This window comes from Xenopus laevis, chromosome 4L (assembly GCF_017654675.1).
Source record: "Xenopus laevis strain J_2021 chromosome 4L, Xenopus_laevis_v10.1, whole genome shotgun sequence".
NCBI classification, from domain to species: domain Eukaryota; kingdom Metazoa; phylum Chordata; class Amphibia; order Anura; family Pipidae; genus Xenopus; species Xenopus laevis.
This window is the reverse complement of record NC_054377.1, coordinates 44,587,282-44,606,455: the sequence shown is the minus strand read 5'-3', so window position 1 is coordinate 44,606,455 and position 19,174 is coordinate 44,587,282. Positions and strand designations below refer to the sequence as shown.

The window sequence follows — 19,174 nt, the reverse complement described above, 5'->3', positions numbered from 1 at the left end:
TACTACAGCGGTGGATACGGATTACGTAAAATATATGAATGCTGCTTGAAAAAAAGTAACTCAAGTGGTTTTTCTAGAGACGATAATATTATCAATATTTAGACAAAATGTGAACAAGCTCACACAGCTAGATGGCGGTTTGAAGAAAACACTGTGCAAATAATGCCTACAAGGTCAACGTATACACTACTACAGCGGTGGATACGGATTACGTAAAATATATGAATGCTGCTTGAAAAAAAGTAACTCAAGTGGTTTTTCTAGAGACGATAATATTATCAATATTTAGACAAAATGTGAACAAGCTCACACAGCTAGATGGCGGTTTGAAGAAAACACTGTGCAAATAATGCCTACAAGGTCAACGTATACACTACTACAGCGGTGGATACGGATTACGTAAAATATATGAATGCTGCTTGAAAAAAAGTAACTCAAGTGGTTTTTCTAGAGACGATAATATTATCAATATTTAGACAAAATGTGAACAAGCTCACACAGCTAGATGGCGGTTTGAAGAAAACACTGTGCAAATAATGCCTACAAGGTCAACGTATACACTACTACAGCGGTGGATACGGATTACGTAAAATATATGAATGCTGCTTGAAAAAAAGTAACTCAAGTGGTTTTTCTAGAGACGATAATATTATCAATATTTAGACAAAATGTGAACAAGCTCACACAGCTAGATGGCGGTTTGAAGAAAACACTGTGCAAATACTGCCCACAAGATCAACGTATACACTACTACAGCGGTGGATACGGATTACGTAAAATATATGAATGCTGCTTGAAAAAAGTCACTCCGGTGTTTTTTCTGGAGACGGTAATATTATGGATATTTAGACAGAATGTGAACAAGGTCACACAGCTAGATGGCAGTTGGTTGAATAACACACTGGGCAAAAAATGCCTACAGGGCAAATAATGCCTAAAAGGTCAATTTATACACTAATACAGCGATGGATACGGATTACGTAAAATATATTATGGCTGCTTGAAAAAAGTCACTCCGGTGTTTTTTCTGGAGACGGTAATATTATGGATATTTAGACAGAATGTGAACAAGGTCACACAGCTAGATGGCAGTTGGTTGAATAACACACTGGGCAAAAAATGCCTACAGGGCAAATAATGCCTAAAAGGTCAATTTATACACTAATACAGCGATGGATACGGATTACGTAAAATATATTATGGCTGCTTGAAAAAAGTCACTCCGGTGTTTTTTCTGGAGACGGTAATATTATGGATATTTAGACAGAATGTGAACAAGGTCACACAGCTAGATGGCAGTTGGTTGAATAACACACTGGGCAAAAAATGCCTACAGGGCAAATAATGCCTAAAAGGTCAACTTATACACTACTACAGCGATGGATACGGATTACGTAAAATATATTATGGCTGCTTGAAAAAAGTCACTCCGGTGTTTTTTCTGGAGACGGTAATATTATGGATATTTAGACAGAATGTGAACAAGGTCACACAGCTAGATGGCAGTTGGTTGAATAACACACTGGGCAAAAAATGCCTACAGGGCAAATAATGCCTAAAAGGTCAACTTATACACTACTACAGCGGTAGTAAAATAAAAAAAAGTAAAATAAAAAAAAAATGAATATTAAAAAAATAAAATTAAAGTTGGTGCTGCTGAACTACTAGGAGCAGCAGATTAGCACACCAGTCCCACTCCCCAACACTGCTAGACTAATAGCACTGGGCTCTTATAGTAGTAGTAGTAGTAGTAGTAAAACAACAAAAAAATAAATAAAAGCAGTCCTTACAAGGACTACTGTTATTGCAGCAGTCAGCAGATGAGATCAGAAGCAGGACAGCTGCCCACTGCAGCTACATACAGAGCACTGCAGTAGAAGGTAGATTACTAGCCAGCAAAGCTACCTAAGCTTAAATGTCCCTCAAACCCCTGCAGACTTCTGTCCCTCCAATAACAGAGCAGTATCAAAACGATTACTAGCCAGCAAACTTTCAACTGTCCCTGAAATCACTAACAGGCAGCAGCTCTCTCCCTACACTATCTCTTCAGCACACACAGGCAGAGTGAAAAAACGCTGCAGGGCTTCGGTTTTTATAGGGAAGGGGAGTGGTCCAGGGGAGAGCTTCCTGATTGGCTGCCATGTACCTGCTGGTCTGGGGTGAGAGGGCAAAAAAAAGCGCCAACAATGGCGAACCCAAAATGGCGAACATCGCGCGACGTTCGCGAACTTCCGGCGAGCGCGAACACCCGATGTTCGCGCGAACAAGTTCGCCGGCGAACAGTTCGCGCCATCTCTAACCATCACACGTCTATATAGACATAACACTGTACACCATTGCCAACTTGGTGAGACCAGCATCCTTGTTGTTTATGAAACATCTTTGTTGTAGCTTGTCATCATATTATTATTATAACTTATCTTCATTAATGAGAAGCAACATTCAGAAGCTTTCCTGTATGATTCTGCCCTGCTGGTTAACCCAAAAGTTTATGAAAGAGGGTTACATTCTATGTTAGGGAGGCAGCCAGAGTATAGTAGCACAGATGGCTCAGTTCACAAAAACTGTTTGTTGTAGCTGATTTCAATATAAGCCACAAAAAGAAGATCAATTACAATTCCTATATGTACCAAAAAGATTCTACCAATAAGCAGAACCAACAAAAATGAGAAAACCTAACGTTATAAAACAAAGTACATTATCAAAGGGGATTCTATATCATTCCCCAACATGTCTGTTTTTGCTTGTTCTGCTTTTAGGTGCATAATTTTGTTATGCATATGATTTATAATTGATCTTTTTGTGGCTTATATTGAAAAAAACTATTTTTGCAAATATACCAAATAGCTTTTTGATTGCATTTATTTTATTATGGTGTACATGGAATTAAATACAGTTTGCACATTGTTAACGATGTTTACCTTTCTTTGGTTGGGAAACACTTGGGGCCCATTTACTAAGGGTCGAAGTGAATTTTCGAATTCAAAAACTTTTTTTGGGGTATTTCTACCATTGAATAGGCCAAAATTCGATTCAAATTGCAAATACTTCACAAATTTGACCATTTGAAAATCGAAGTACTGTCTCTTTAAAAAACTTCGAATTCGAAACTTTGCCACCTTAAACGTGCCGAATTGCTGTTTAGCCTATGGAGGACCTCCTATAAACTTTCTGAGTGTTTGGCTAAGTGTTGAGCAGCCAAAGTATTTTTTTGTAAAATCGTTCGAATCGTTTGATTCGAACGATTTAATTGATCGATCAAACGATTTTTATTTTGATCAAAAACGCCCGTTTTCGATCGAAAAAATACTTAGACTATCGAAGTATCAAATTCGAATTCGAATTTGAAGTTTTTTAATTTCGAAATTCGAACCTTAGTAAATGTACCCTTGATATAATTTAACCCTTTAAGTGCCACATAACATAAAAACTACGTTCTGTGGATAAAAGTACCTAAGTGCCACAGAATGTCGATTCTACATTCTGCAGCACATCCAGATGGGGGAGTGGAAGAGAGGCTCAGAAGCCCCTGGAAAACAGTGATTGCCCAGGGGCTCCATAGGTGCAACAGACACATGTGACATCTTCCCCCAGCGCTTCCAGTCCAACGGCTCTGAAGATGGATCTGCTGACTACACCACCCCAGGTTAGTGTAACACACACAAAATACACTTACACACTTCTTATGTTAATAAACAATTACATTTTACACATTCACACCACTCACACATACTTGCACATGTGCACATATACACATATGCATATGTGCACGCATACAACATTTATTTTGACAAGTGTACACACACTTTTACACACTTGTTACACAATTTATGGCTTTTTTTTACTGCATCCTGTGGTGCCTTTTTTGCCTGAAAAAACAAATAGCGTATTTACTAATCACACTGTGCAATACCTGTTGTATGTTATTAAGGTGATTATATAAAAATTTTGGTGATTTTGGTGCATTTATATCCGTTTATTGCATTTTTAGCCATTTTATTGCATTTTTAGCCATTTTATTGCATTTTCAGACATTTTATTGCATTCTCAGCCATTTTATTACATTTTCAATTCTGCATAGGCATGGCTCACTTGTTTCTGTCCGTAAAACTTATTTGGCAAAGCTAAATTATTAAAACTGTGATTCTGATGGCTGATTATACTAAGCAAAAAAAAACATTGATTTTAGTGGTTTTATTGCATTCTGCATCTCTTTGTTACTTGTTTTTTATGTGCTGTATATCCATTTGGGCGTCTCTGCACACCACATAGTTTGGTAAATCAATGCATTTTGGGAATCAAACTGTTCAGTTGTCCCCTGGCATTCATATTTATGATGTTTTATGCTGGTACATGAAATGTGGAGCATATATGGGGTACAATGCAAGCTTTGCGACCGTTTGCAGTTTGATAGTTTGCAGTAGAAAGACATATACTTTCAGAAAATATATGGTTTACTAGGGTCTGCCTACTGTTTGGGGGTCTTATGGCACATAATACACATACCGGCTGCATATATTGCAGCAGCCAGAATGTCAGCTGTGAAAATTCATATGAGCTGTTTTCATTTGGGGGTCTCTGTATGCCACAAAATTTGGTAAATCTATGCATATTGGGCATCAAACTGGTATTTATATTTAGGATGTTTTATGCTGGTACGTTACGAAATATGGAGAGTATAATTGGGGCAAATTTCAAGTTTTGTGACAATTTTTGGAAATTTCATAAAAATCTCAGTTTTGCATTTTACAGTAGAAAGGTGTATTTACCCAATTTGGATTCATCAGAATGTGTACTTTCAGAAAACAGGATCTCTAAACGTCAGATACTTTGGTAATGCTATGTACAATAGGCAACAATCTGTTCAGTGGACCCCTGGCATTTATATTTAGGATGTTTTTCTTTGTACCTAATGCTATGTGGGAGATAAGATTCCAGTAAGCTGAAGGTTTGAGGCGATTTGCAGCTATTTCATCGAACCCGACAATATTGGGAAAGTATTGCGACTCAATAGTTTGAAGAAGAAAGACATGGTTAGCCCTTTTAGATTCAGAGTGTGTATATAAAAATTTAAAGTTTTGGGGGTCAATGTCTTGTTTTGTTTTTTTACTCCACAAAAATGTTTTTGTATGTGCTAACTTCATTTTGGGGTCTCTATTGTTAGATACTTGTTTAATCCTATGCACAATGGGCATCAAACTGTTCACTGGACCCCTCACATTCATATTCAGTATGTTTTCACTTGGTACCCAATGCTATGTGGGAGATAAGACTCTAGAAAGTGGAAGTTTTGTGGCCATTTTCAGGTATTTCATCAAAACTGACAATTTTGGGAAAGCATTACCAGGCACGTTTCAGGGGCTGCTGCCGCCTCCTGCTCCACTCTTCTAACTTCCAGCGTCGGAGCAGGTGGAGGAGGGGCTGAATCGCTAGTGCAGTGAGCCCTATTACGCTCGCTGCACTAGAAGAGCCGAATTTCCGTTTTAAAAAAACGGAAATTCTGCTCTTAAAGTTACCAGAGGCGACTTTGTGCCGCCCATGGTAACTGGCCGCAAGATTCTCACCTTGCCTCATGGCCGGAGCAGCCCTGAGCATTACGACTCAAACGTAGTTTGGAGTAGAAAGACATGGTTACCCATTTTTGTCTGAATGTGTACATTCCAAATATATATGTTCTATGTTTTGACCATGCAAAAAATGCAGTAAAGGTGATAATAATTCAGTAGTTGAAGTGACTTCTGGGACAAGTTGTATGTACTACCTTAATTTTGGGGTCTCTAAACGCCAGATACTTTGGTAATCCTATGCATAATGGACATCAAACTGTTCAGTGGACCCCTGACTGGGGCCAACATATTTTTTGTTTTTTTACACTGCAAAAAATGTAGCACATGTGATGATCAATAAGTAGCTGAAGTGATTTCCGGGACAAGTTGTATGCATCAACTTTATTTTGGGGTCTCTAAATGCCAGATTAGAGTAATCCTATATACAATGGGCATCAAACTGTTCAGTAGATCCCTGGCATTCATATGTTTTTTCTTTGTACCTAATGCTATTTGGGAAATATGCACTTACAAAATTATTATTTTTATTATTATAACAATAATTGCTAAATATAAAAAAAAATATATATAAAAAATATTATTAAATAAATAATTAAATATTAAATAACATATTAAATAGATGTGGCAGAATGTTAATATATGGATTCCTGGGGTAAACCTACTGTTCCAGTATTTTTCAGCATTGTAATATAAAGCATAGCATATACTGGGTAGCAATTTTTAGGTTTTTGTTTGTATTTAGAGCTCTAATTCTTGTTCCAGAAGTGAAAATACACCAAGCTCAGGTTCTCCTGAAAAAAACGTTGTATAGTTTTCCTAGGGAAACTAAAAATCTTTCCCAGGAAATACCCCTAAAATGAGAGAGCACAACATTTTCAAAAAATGGCTGGCACTGAGTGCAAGAGAAATGGGAAATTATTACAATTATTGGTGTGGCCTCCATACATTTTTTTCTGATTACTTCATGCAGGACATATTGCAGCCATTTAAGTGAAGGAGAAGAAGCCTACAATAGGCAGCAGCTTTTAGAGCGTACTTTGCGTGCCACAAGCATCTTAAATACAGAATCTTTTGACTTATGGGCCACTTTCCCCTGACTGGGTTTGTTATGTATAAGTCATAGAAAGTTAAAATCTGGTGCCGAGATATTTAGGAACTAAATGAAATGTCACAATTAATCAAACCAATGATTAACTCCATGTTTTCTACGCAAGGCTCATGTGAGTATTAGGAGTAGCCCTTGCACCGCAGAATGATTTAACTAAGAAGCCTTGTTGTGGGGATCAAAATAGTACTACAGAGTAAGAAAATGAAAAGATTAAAAAAAAACAAAACAAAAACAACTCGGAGATATATAGAAAGTGCCTGGATTGTTAAAGGAACAGTAACACCAAAAACTGAAAGTGTTTTAAAGTAATGAACATATCATGTAGTGTTGCCCTGCACTGGTAAAACTGATGTGTTTGCTTCTGTTGAACTGGAAACAACTTTGACCCGTTTCGTTTCGCCAAAAAATTGCCGCCGGCGAAATGTGGCTGACGCCCATTAAAGTCTATGGGCGTCAAAAAAATTTTGTCGCGCGAGGAAATTGTTTTTGACGCACGACGCCATACAAGTCTATGGGCGTCATTTTTTCGGCGAAACAATGCGAAAAAATTCGCCCATCCCTACTATTAAACAGTGAGTCCTCGACAATTTCCACTTTGAGCGCAACAGCAACAATGGGCAGCACAGTTAAAATGTTACTAAATTCACTGCTTTCTAAAAAGAGATAACTAAAAACAGACACGACAACAGTGTCATTGCTCTCCATTTCACACAACATTTTCTGCTGTTTCTTTCAGGACACAAGTTCCCAAACACTTATATCATATGTCTGGTTAACTTTGGTAAGATCTCCTTTACATTTTTATATTAATTAGTCGTGTTCATAAACACATGATATTAGGCTAGATATTGTGACACCTGGATACCTCCTTATGGTAATTATAACTTGTCTTACTCTTGGCATTGGGATTGCCATTACAGTGCCACATATATTACCATTATATTATGTGTGTTGACATTGTGTCTGATCAAGTTTTATGTGGCCTGCAGTTTATATTGCTGTGATGCTGGTATAGCATTTTGTTTATAGAGAGTATAAGGCTAAATCTACACTGGCTGTGAAACAGCCCATCCACTCTTCTCAGTCCATTCTGGAGTCTGCACTAACAGGCATGCAGGATGGAGGTAGGTGCCGTTATACCCGTAAAGGTCTCTTTACTAGAACTAAGATAGCTTTTCAACTATTATTGCTTTTATAGACCATATATCAGGGCTGGAACTAAGGGTAGACAGAAGAGGCACATACATGGTGCAATGGTGGTGGTGAGCTAGGACTGCCTAGTGCCTACCCCAACTTCCGGCCCCTCTGTAATTGCACATTGGAGAATGTGGGGGAATTTATTAAGCAGATGCCACAATCGGGAAGTGTGTGGGCCTTGGTTCCTTTAACTTTTGGCCTGGTACTGCCATTTACTACATGATACATTTTAAAGTACATACAATTTTATATTTTATATAAGGCATGTGAGGGAATAAAATTGGAATAAAAATGATTCTTATTTAGGACAAACAAGTGTAATAAGTAGACACTAACGGGTATATTTATCAAAGAGTGAAGTTAATGATCACCACAGTCCACTAGTGTGAATTTCCATCACTCTCCATTCATTTCTACGGGGTTTTTGCAGACGTATTTATCAAAGCGTGAACTTTCACTTTCACCCATTGATAAATACTCTTTTTTAAGAATCCCATAGAAATGAATGAAAAGTGGTGGAATATCACACTAGTGGACTGTGGTGATCTCTAACTTCACTCTTTGATAAATATACCCCTATGTACGATAAAGATGATAAGAAATTACTTTTATTCTAGGAATGGACCAATGAATACATATCCTGGAACCCAAATGACTTCTGTGACATGAAGGAATTTAACACTCTGGGAGAATCACTTTGGAAACCAGACCTATACATTTATGAAATGTGAGACTGATATAACATAGTGTGTTGTGTCCTACTGCGGTACTGCTTGGAGATTAAGGAATGCTATGATTGCATGAAAATGTTGGCTTAAAAATTTGTTGTGTATAGTGGCTAATCATTTCATGGATGCTTCAAATCCTAGTGATGCATGTATGCTTTATAGTGATGGGCAAATTTATTCGGCAGGCGCGAATTCGCGGCGAATTTGCGCGATTCGCCACCAGCGAATAGATTCGCGAAACGCCAGCGAAAATTGCAGCAAAAATTCGCCGGCGTCCGAAAAAATGGGTGCCGGCGTCAAAAACGGGCGCCAGCGTCAAAAAAAGGGCGCCGGCGTCAAAAACGAGACCCCGGCGCCGTTTCGCGAATTCGCAAATTCGTCCATCACTAATGCTGTATTAACTGTTTTGGCTTGTATCCACATTATATGGTGATCAGCAAAGCACCATGTTTTCACCCCACTATTATAGTGATAGCTGCACCTCAAAGACCAGTCAATGTCGCTCTTTCATATACACTTTCAACATTTCACTTTGACAGGTAAACTTTTACCTTACTTTTAAATCTGTTTGGTGAAAATGTAGCTTGCAGGTCAGTGTGCTTTTCTGTTATTAGAGGGTGCCTATTTTATAAAAAATAAATGCACTGACTTAGCAGGCTGTTCTTCTGTGAAGCTCACTAGAAACGAATCACTTGGTTGAACAACCTCCTCACTCCAGAGATATAAATATACCGTATATAAGTGCAATTTTTTCATAAACAAACAAGCAGGCAAACAATATTCTTGTAAATATGTAATGTAAGGTCTTAAAGCAAAACCATATAGTAGCCCATATCAACAGTACTTTCCAAGTTTACACATAAAGTTCACATCAATTTTTATTCGTAAACTGCATATAGATTCATCACAATTGTTAGTTGCACACCATTTTTCTTACTTAATGATGGTCACTGTTATTAAAGGGGAAGGAAACCTAGTTGGCGCAAAAACCCTCCCCCCCTCCCATGTGTTGCCCACCCTAAATGCCCTTAACTTGTTACTTACCCTTCTGCGCAGGTCCAGTCTAGGGAGTTCACAGACGACATCTTCTTCCACGCGATCTTCTTCCTGCTTTGAACGGCGTTTTGGCACATGCGCAGTAGGAGCATTTCGCCGGTATGGATCTACTGCGCATGCACCAAAAGTCACAAAGTACTTTTGGCGCATGCGCAGTAGATCGTACCAGCGAAATGCGCCGTTCAAAGCAGGAAGAAGATCGCGTGGAAGAAGATGTCGTCTGTGAACTCCCTGGACTGGACCTGCGCAGAAGGGTAAGTAACAAGATAGGGGCATTTGCCCAGCGGGACGGGTAGGCCAGGGGGGAGGAGGGAGGGTGGGCAACACAAGGGAGGGGGGGAGGGTTTTTGCGCCAACTAGGTTTCCTTCCCCTTTAAGGCAAGTCTTGCATCATCTCAGAAACTTGTTTGTGCACCAGAATGGATGTCCATCCTCATGCCCTGACTACACAATTCAACGGTGAAGAGAACAGGGGAATGTGGGGAGAACAGTGATATCTAGGAAGTGCTGAATGGAAAGTGAAAGTAATTGTCTGCCCGCTTCTAGGCCCAAGGCATAGAGGAGGGGTAGGCAATATTTGATTGACAACTGATATTTTTAAATTAGTTTAATAAAATGTAGAAATTGGATTTCATGCCTAATTTGAAAAGGACTTTTATTATACACTTTTTGAAAAGTAAACATAATTTCAAGCAACTTTGCAATATACATCATTTAAAAAATATGAAGACTTTTGATGATTTTGTGATGGTTTCTGACAGTTCCCTAAGCCTATCCCCTTGCTCTGCTGCTGATCTGACTACTTTTCTGAGCTGGCTGACTACTACTTTGTATCAACAGCCAGGCTGTTGGATTTCAGCATAGAAAATAGCATTTATTTATACTTTTTGAAGAAACGGGTAACTATGGTGGATATTTTAGGGGTTTCTGTGTTATGTGGGCCTCTTTATCAAATTTTGGTTTGGAAGCTGGAGTTCCCCTTTGAGTAAGAAAAATGGTGTGAATCTATAAGCACTTTATGAATAAAAATGTATGTGAATTTTATGGGTAAACTTGGAGAGTGCTGTTTATATGGACTATTATATGGTTTTGCTTTAAGACCATAAAATACATATTTACAAGTCTCTCTTTAGCCCAGGCACCATCCTAATTAAACATTTTCCAAGCATGTGGATGTAAGTGGTACCCAGAGTTGCTGTACTTGTATTTAAACAATATTCTTGCCACCAGGCCTTTTAAACTGGTGATGCCCCACTAAAAGTTTCTAAAATAACCTCTGTGAAACAATATATGTTTTATTATACAGAACAGAAGTAGATGATAAATCCCCAATGATTCCTTACTGCACTATACAATATGATGGTAAAATCACTTTATCCAAGCCTTTAAGGATCATCAGTTCCTGCAACGTTAATATCTACAAGTTCCCATTTGACACACAGACTTGTTACCTGACCGTGGGTTCTTACATTTACACCGGTACGTAACAACCTGACAACAAATTCCATCTACATCCTTTAACTGTTTTAGAACTTTCTTCTTTATTTGGAACTCACCCTAATCCATTTAAATGTTGTTAAAGGAACAGTACAGTGTAAAAATAAAAACTGGATAAATAGTCTTTGCAAAATTAAAAATTGTTCTAATATAGTTATTTATAGCAAAAATTGAATCTATAAAGGCTGGAGTGACTGGATGTCTAACATAACAGACAGGGCCGGATTTACATAATGTGCTCCCCTAGGCCTCCTGTCGTTTGTCACCCTCATTCCCTCCCCTTTATTTGGAGCAATGGGGATTGGCGCACAGGAAGTTTAAAAAACTATTGTATCTCCTGTGCATCCTCAGTGTTTCGAAACCAATGTGTGTGTGTGGTTGCCGCCCTAGGCCAGGGCCTTGGTGGCCTTTCCACAAATCCGTGCCTGATAACAGAATCCAACTTCTTGCTTTTCAGCTCTCTTACTCTGAGTTAGTCAGCGACTTGAAGGGGGACTACATGGGACATAACTGTTCAGTGAGTTTGCAATTGATCCTCAGCTTTCAGCTCAGATTCTAAAGCAACAGTTATGACCCATGTGGCCCTCCCTCAAGTCACTGATTACTGCTTGGTTATCAGGGTAACCAGTCAGTGGAAACCAAGAGAGCTGAAAAGCAGGAAGTAGTGTTCTGTTATGTTAGACATCCAGTCACTCCAGCCTTTAGACATTACAATATTTTGCACTGCCTATCCATGTATCCAGTTTTTATTTTTATACTGAACAATTCCTTTAAGCTGTAGCAGTTCTGCTAGTTAGATGTTGCCAATAAAAATATTACATAACTCCAGATTTTGAGTATAATCTTTTAAAACCCATGTTTTCTAATAATTTAATGTGGACCTGAGATTAAAAAAAGGGGCAATCCGAATAAACTGTAGAATGGATTTCTGAACATTTTATCTGCAGGATACAGTTATTCTTGAGAAATGAAGTTGTGGTCACTTCCCATTGACTAGAATGGAAAAGACCACAATTATTGCAGAAAACTGTTCTTCCTATCGCTTTAAAGATATAATACTTGACTGTAGTTTCCATTGTAGTAAGTGAGAAGTGTTCAGACATGATTTGATCCACATACATTCCTAGGAAAAGATAACTTGGCAAATTCAAAGAAAATGGTTGTTTTTGTTCATACTTAACAGAAAATTGATGTTTATAAAACCTGTTCTGATGAAGACACATAGGGTCTCATGAATACCATAGATCTAACTGGATGTTGCCTTACACACAAGCAGGCCTATAATAACCATAGTTTCAGGGACTTGACAGAAACAACATTTTTTTCACTTAATGATTTTTTTCATGTCATGAGAAATTTGTTTTTGTTTTGTTTTTCAGTGAAAGATGTTGTCATGCATCCAAAATTCAATTCCTCTGATGTCAATGCAAACTCCTTGATCGCTTTTGCTGGCAAAGGAGACTGGACTTTGTTGAATGTCGACGTGATAGAACATGACTTAATTTATGGGGACGTATATAGCAAAGTTTCTTATATGGTAAGGGGGTATGAAAAACAATACATATTACATACAAACATAAGCATATTTATAGGCAACAAAATACAACTAACATTTTAAATAATGTGAGTACTATAGGAAATTGCTGTTTTACAGCAAATTCTTTCAGGTTTGTGTCCATGTTAGATCTCAAAGAGCACTATTAACCTAACAATTAACCATGGTTAACAGTATAACTTCTGCAGGTCTCCAACCTTTTTTCACTGTGAGCCACATTCAATTGTGGACAGCATATGGGAGTCTCTGTTTGGCAGTACACCTGGTTTTTATGCAACCAAAACTTGCCTCCAAGCCAACAGTTCATAAATAAGCACCTGCTTTGAGGCCACTGGGAGCAGCATCTAAGAAGTAGGCGAGCAACATGCTGCTCACAAGCCGCTGGTTGGGGATAACTGATCTAGTTACTAACAGCTAAGGTTACAGATTTAAATACAACACTGGATGAATATGGAATGATATGTGGCATTTGGGGAAGAATGGTGTCAACATCAGGGTTTCATAAGGTAACACTCCAGGCAGCTAAGAATATCTTATTTATGTGCCAAGAGATGTATTTTACTTTCCATTAATGGAATCGAATGGAAAACGTATGCTTACTTATGGTTTTTCTAGAGAGTGCATAGTACCCTCCCTTCACCTGGCAATCTTCTGGTTAAATATATTGATTTAAACTATACAGCCTATCATTTAGACTTTGTGTAACTTTGCACATATAAAACAGTGAGAACCTCATGAAAAGGTCTATATTAACAAACCCTATATTTATGTAGAAAGAAACCCCAAGTTCTTATGTAGCCTTACATTAAACTTCTACTTTTCTGCTTGTCTTGCTCCCCTCTTTCCTGGTTCTTTTCTTTCAGTTTTTAATGTGTTACCTTCTTTTCCCATTTTTATTCTCATTCTTCCTCATCCTTGTCCTCTGTATATTTTGGGTCTCCATTTTTCTTTGTAATATGGGGTTTTCCATTGCAACTTTCAGGTGCTGTGCCAGCTGGCTATCAGATGGTTGAATGAATGATTCAGGCATGCCAGCAACTTTGCATAGTTCTCACGCTCTCTCATTTAGTCAGGGACAGAACCACAGAGATACCACCTCCCTCTGTCTTTTAATTGTAAGAGGAAGTCTTAGGTATTAACAAATAATCAGGTGTTAAAAACAGGACATATAGCATGCCACATTGCACCTCAATTTATATTAGTTGCTAGTGCAATTTATATAGACACAAAATGTGTACTTTGAACCACAAGGCACCTTTATTTAAGAAACCCAGCCCCTTGAAGATGATAAATTGTGTGACCTGTGTTGCTTGATTTCAAAATCAGAAATAGAGGAGTGAGCAGAGGTGAAAAAGAAAGGATACAGTAACAGTATGGAAATGGTTTATTGGAATCATCATTTGGGGGACAGTTTTGAGGGCCTTAAAACTTTTCATGAGGGTTCAGTTCCCTTTAGGCTTATTCAGTTAAAAAAACGGAAAATCTTCAGCATTTATTGTGTCAAATACAACATTTCTGGGGTGTATTTATTCATCAGCTATACACGAAATGTTGCATTTGACACAATAAATGCAGTAGGCCGCTTGGTATTACCCTTGTGTGCTGGTTGCTTTTTCTTTCCAGTTTATTGGTGGAGTGCCGGTCTCCCTGACAGTGCACCATATTGAACATTAAGGAGGTTTATTACTGCAATGCAAGGCTTTTTGATTATGCACTTTGATTGAGTATTGGTGTGATCAAAGTGCTAAAGTATTCACTGCATCACCAGATCCAATTCTCTCAGTAATAAATAGAGTAATCAAAAAGCCTTTCATTGTACAGGTATGGGACCTGTTATCCAGAATGCCCATAGTTTGAATATTTGTACCTTATGGGGCAAATTTACTAAAGGGCGAAGTGACTAATGCTAGCGAAAATTCGCCAGCGTGATGGGACCTACTCTAGTGCTACTTCACACCCTTACCCCAGACGAAGTTGCGCTATGGCGAAGGGACGTAACTGTGCTAATTCACTAACTTGCGCATTTTACTGAACATTACCTCTTGTGCCAGACTTGCCTTCGCCACCTCAGACCAGGCAATGTGCAATAGAGTAGATAGGGCTTGCTTCAAAAAAAGATAACATTTTTTCTAAGTCCCAAAAAACACTGGCGTCTTTTACTTTTTTAAGGGTGATAGGCTGAAAAAGATTGTAAATTTTCTTTTGGGGTACCCTCCTTCCCCTCTACATTTCCTAACATATGGCACCTAAACTATACAGTGGGCACATGTGTAGGGCAAAATAACAACTCTATTTTATTTTATGAAGCTTTCCCAGGCTTGTGTAGTGTAATGTATTTGCTGCTACATATACGTCCATTGTACTTTAACTTGGCGCCGTATGCAAATTAGGCTTTGTTCTTTTTTAATTCAAATTAATTAATTTTTTCGGCGTATTATTTTTGCAGCAGTTTCGTGAAACAATTGACAGATGCAGAAATGCGGAAATTCGCCTGGAAATCCATGCCTGGTATAAATTTGCCCATCACTAGTCTTAATATCTTTTGACTTTTCCTCTTCCTAGATAACAATTAAACGGGCCCCTGTTGTTTATGTGATTAATATCATCATACCAGCTTGTTTCATGGTTCTCCTGGATATTGCCAGTATGTTCATACCGGTGGGCTCTGGAGAAAGGCTCGGATTCAAAATAACTTTAATTCTGGGGTTCTCTGTGCTCTTGCTGATCTTAAATGGTATGGTGCCTAGTTCTGACAGCCCCCCAATTTTAGGTGAGTAACATGACTGAAATCACCTTATGTCCTATGTCATTATTGTTCCATCATATTTATCATATCAAATCATAAAAATTATGAATACTCCAAAAAACTGGTTTTGATATGAGCAGATCAAAATGAATGACCTCTTTGTCCCCTTGTGATCGCAATGAAGCTTGAATTTTGGGGGGAAGAACACTGAATTGGGAGAAAAAACATGGTGATTGTGCTCAAATTTGCACTTTGCTCAATGCACTCATGGTTAAGTGACCCCTATAGAGTTCATCTGGTTCTTAATAAATGTGGTTTGTATGTCAATCAACATTTCATTATATATGTTATATAATATATGTCATATAAAATTCTCAGTGACAAATGGAATTGTAATTGGAATATTTGGCATGTGCTATAGTGAGGGATTCTGATACACAAAAATAATTTACAAATAAATACAATAAATAATGGGGGTGTCAAGGAAGTCCCAGGCAACAGCATAATCAGCTATGGGCACAATCTATGGCCTAAAGATTAAAATCAAGTTCCAGCCAAAACAGTACAAACCAATAGGTTGCTTGAGGCAAAGTTACCCAGCTGGACCCACACCTTGGGTGTTGGCAGGTAGCACAGCGGTCCCTCTATGACAGATGTTTTAAAGTTCTTACTGAATTTTACAATGGCTCCTAAAATGTGGCTTTTATAGTGTCCTGCACCTTATAGGAGTGCATTTTCTGTTTGTTTTTTTTTTGAGAATGTGACATTGGAAGTATAGTGTGCACATCCTAAAGCTATTTTCTATCAAATAAGGTCTTGTACCTTATTGAGATCATTAAACGACTCCAACTGAAAACTTGTCAAGAATCAGTGTTCTTTAATGAAAACATGGTAAAGTAAACATTGTAAAGTTCATGCCCTTCAATTACCTACTCCCCTTATCACCTGACCTTACTTTATCCTACCCTTCTGTGCCTGGCCGCTTTCTTGAAACAGTTCTTCTTCTTACTGTCTTACTGTTTTTAAGGCAGCCTGTATACATTTTATATCTCTTCATATTTCATTGTCTGTTTCACCATTTTTCTGTTTTGCTCACACATTTTTTAAGCATTAAACCATTCTTAATCCATTGCATACTAATTAGATGTATGTTTGTTGACACAGGTATATTCTGCGTTGTCTGTCTGTCTGTTATGGTGTTCAGCATAATTGGTTCCATTTTAACCAACTACATGATGGCATTGTCAGACACGCGGCCAAATGTCCCTAACTGGGTAAAGACTTGGATCCTAAAATGTTTATCGCGTGTCCTGCTTTTTAAATTGTACAAAGATGAGAAAGATCTTGTAGTCTCAATAGACACAGGTGAGTATGAAGAGAGATATGATCTTGGCAGAGTGAAAGAATACACTCAATATATGGCCCTTTGTTTATACTAGTTATATCTCTGTCAGATCCGAATGTTATGAACACAGATAACCAGCCTGACATGGAGCTTCAAAAGAAAACGGAAGACTCGGACAAAGAGATTAAAGTAACTCTAGAAGTGAGTTTTTTAAAAAGATTGTTGTCTGCGGTTCTGAAGATACACAAAGACCTGAATTTGTCCAAGAACAAGCAGGATGCCAAATCAGAGTGGTACCTGGCTGCTCTTGTTGTGGATAGGCTGATTCTAATTTGTCATTTAATTATTGTCATCATAATATTCTCTATTCTTATTATTGTCTGGGCAACAGAAACTATATATGTATAAACAAAATGAGTGTGCTGTCACTATTTTGCATTAAAATCAAATGGCATTCAGGGATTTTTTTTCCAAGCATTGTTTATTTCTGAATTTGTGTGATTTTGCCTTATGTATGGGATTTTGCCTTATGTATGGGATGTAAAGAGTTAAATTTTAACACCATGTAAAAGGCTAATTTTTGCTACCATGAGCCTAAATATTTACTCTGTTACTAGAGACTGATAACTGTTATTTCTGAAAGGGCATGGAGAGGATGCAGGAATCATCCTATTTCCAAATGGTAGATGCAGTATATGCTATTGCTGCCATCAGAAAAGTAGTCAGTAAATTCAATATATATATTAATGGCACGGTATTGAGCAAGTATCCTACATATAAATGTATTAATTGTATCCTATTTCTCCCAGCAAACTTTTTCTATCTGATCATTCATTTTTGAAAGCTTAAAGAGGCAAGAGGTCTTACAGAAAGCCTGACAGAAAATATTCTCCTGAGAGAAAGAGTAAAGCTATTTGCGGATGTATGTGAGACCATGTTTCATATTTTATTGTGATATCTTCTGAACATGGTTTGTACTTCAGCCATCTTTTTTTGCTCTCATGGTTAAATAATTATGACAAATAAGCCCCCTACTACTACTAATAGCCTGGATATATATTTTTTCCCTTTCCTCTCAAAGGACACTATGTAATTCATGATACTTTTTATACTTGGGATAAACTTTTATATCATAATTGGTCTCTTTGTTTAATTAGTAGTAATTGTTTTATTTTATTGGCCATCCAGAGAAATTGTATTTTTAAAAGGACATTGACCCGTTAAAATGGTGATCAATTCCTTCGGAATCTTGATGTAATGTCATTTATTTGCACTTGTTTGATATTAAGGCATTTTATCACACAACTTACTGTGTTTAGCCTGGCTGTATATTTATTGAGGACTGTATGAAGCTGTTAGAGAAGCAAACAAATTAAAAAATGGATCATCGCTTTGTTCAGATTAAATTTCTAAAGAAACGGATCATATTCATGTCCAATAATAATCATTAAAAATGGATTGATAATTTGATTAATCTGTCAGGTTCAAGTAAATAGCAAGTTGTGTCATCAATATGGACCATTTATGAGGATATTATATTATAGGATATGGTATAGTACACTGAGAAATACCCAGACTGTAGTCTATATTATGAATAATATACCCCAAGCTGTAATATATAAAGATATTATGAGTTATCGAAGATTTCCATGAACATATAAAGGCACAAGGCAGAAGACCTGACCTTAATAAGCACTCTTTGTAAGGATATCATTTACAGGATATTCATGGGTTTTGTTTATAATAAAACAATACCTGAATTTCTATATTATTAGAGCCTTTCTTCTTCACTTTCTAAAATGTTTCACCTTTAATTTGTGTTTCCTAATGTTTGTGTTGCCTATTTGGTAATATTATGTATAATAGCTTTGTGTAGCAAAAGTGTGATCATTTCTGAAATAAACAATAAGGCTGTGTTTAAATCATATATATGCTAAGGGCCTGTGCCTGGGCAGAAACTTTTGGGGGGTGGCTTTGAGAGCCTATATGTAAAAACAGTTGAAATTTCACTTACCCTTCTTTCACGTTCTTTCAAAAGTAATAAACACACCAAGACTGAATGTATAGGGTCAAAATAAATTGCTAACAATTGGACTAAAAAGGAAAGAGAAATTACAGTAAGTGAAATTTCCTTAGTATCTAATTGCAGCACACGTATGGGACATAGCAGGAGAAGCGGAAATCAGGAGCTGTTCCTCACCGACTGCAAAATGGTTCTACCAAAAGCTGCCTCCCCTGGAAGCCTCAAAGATTAGTTTATAATGGTTTGAAAATGTGTGAAGGTTATAAACATCTCTACATATCTGATCCTTCGGAACAAGATTTTTTTTCCCCCAAGGATGTAGCAATAACAGGGGTAATATGTGCTCTGACAA

At 37.5% G+C, this 19,174-nt stretch overlaps 1 protein-coding gene across 1 annotated transcript in view; it reads left to right on the top strand.

Moving 5' to 3' along the window:
- Nucleotides 1-17,213, top strand: part of LOC108713502 (5-hydroxytryptamine receptor 3A) — a 38,703-nt gene extending 21,490 nt beyond the window's left edge. Inside the window, exons 3-10 of the mRNA XM_041591033.1 lie at nucleotides 2,305-2,347; nucleotides 7,412-7,456; nucleotides 8,490-8,599; nucleotides 10,963-11,135; nucleotides 12,533-12,690; nucleotides 15,271-15,478; nucleotides 16,619-16,819; nucleotides 16,909-17,213. Coding sequence (XP_041446967.1) covers nucleotides 2,305-2,347; nucleotides 7,412-7,456; nucleotides 8,490-8,599; nucleotides 10,963-11,135; nucleotides 12,533-12,690; nucleotides 15,271-15,478; nucleotides 16,619-16,819; nucleotides 16,909-17,207 — 1,237 coding nt within the window. The 3' untranslated portion in view covers nucleotides 17,208-17,213. The remainder of the gene's footprint in view (nucleotides 1-2,304; nucleotides 2,348-7,411; nucleotides 7,457-8,489; nucleotides 8,600-10,962; nucleotides 11,136-12,532; nucleotides 12,691-15,270; nucleotides 15,479-16,618; nucleotides 16,820-16,908) is intronic.
- The last annotated feature ends 1,961 nt before the right edge of the window (nucleotides 17,214-19,174 follow it).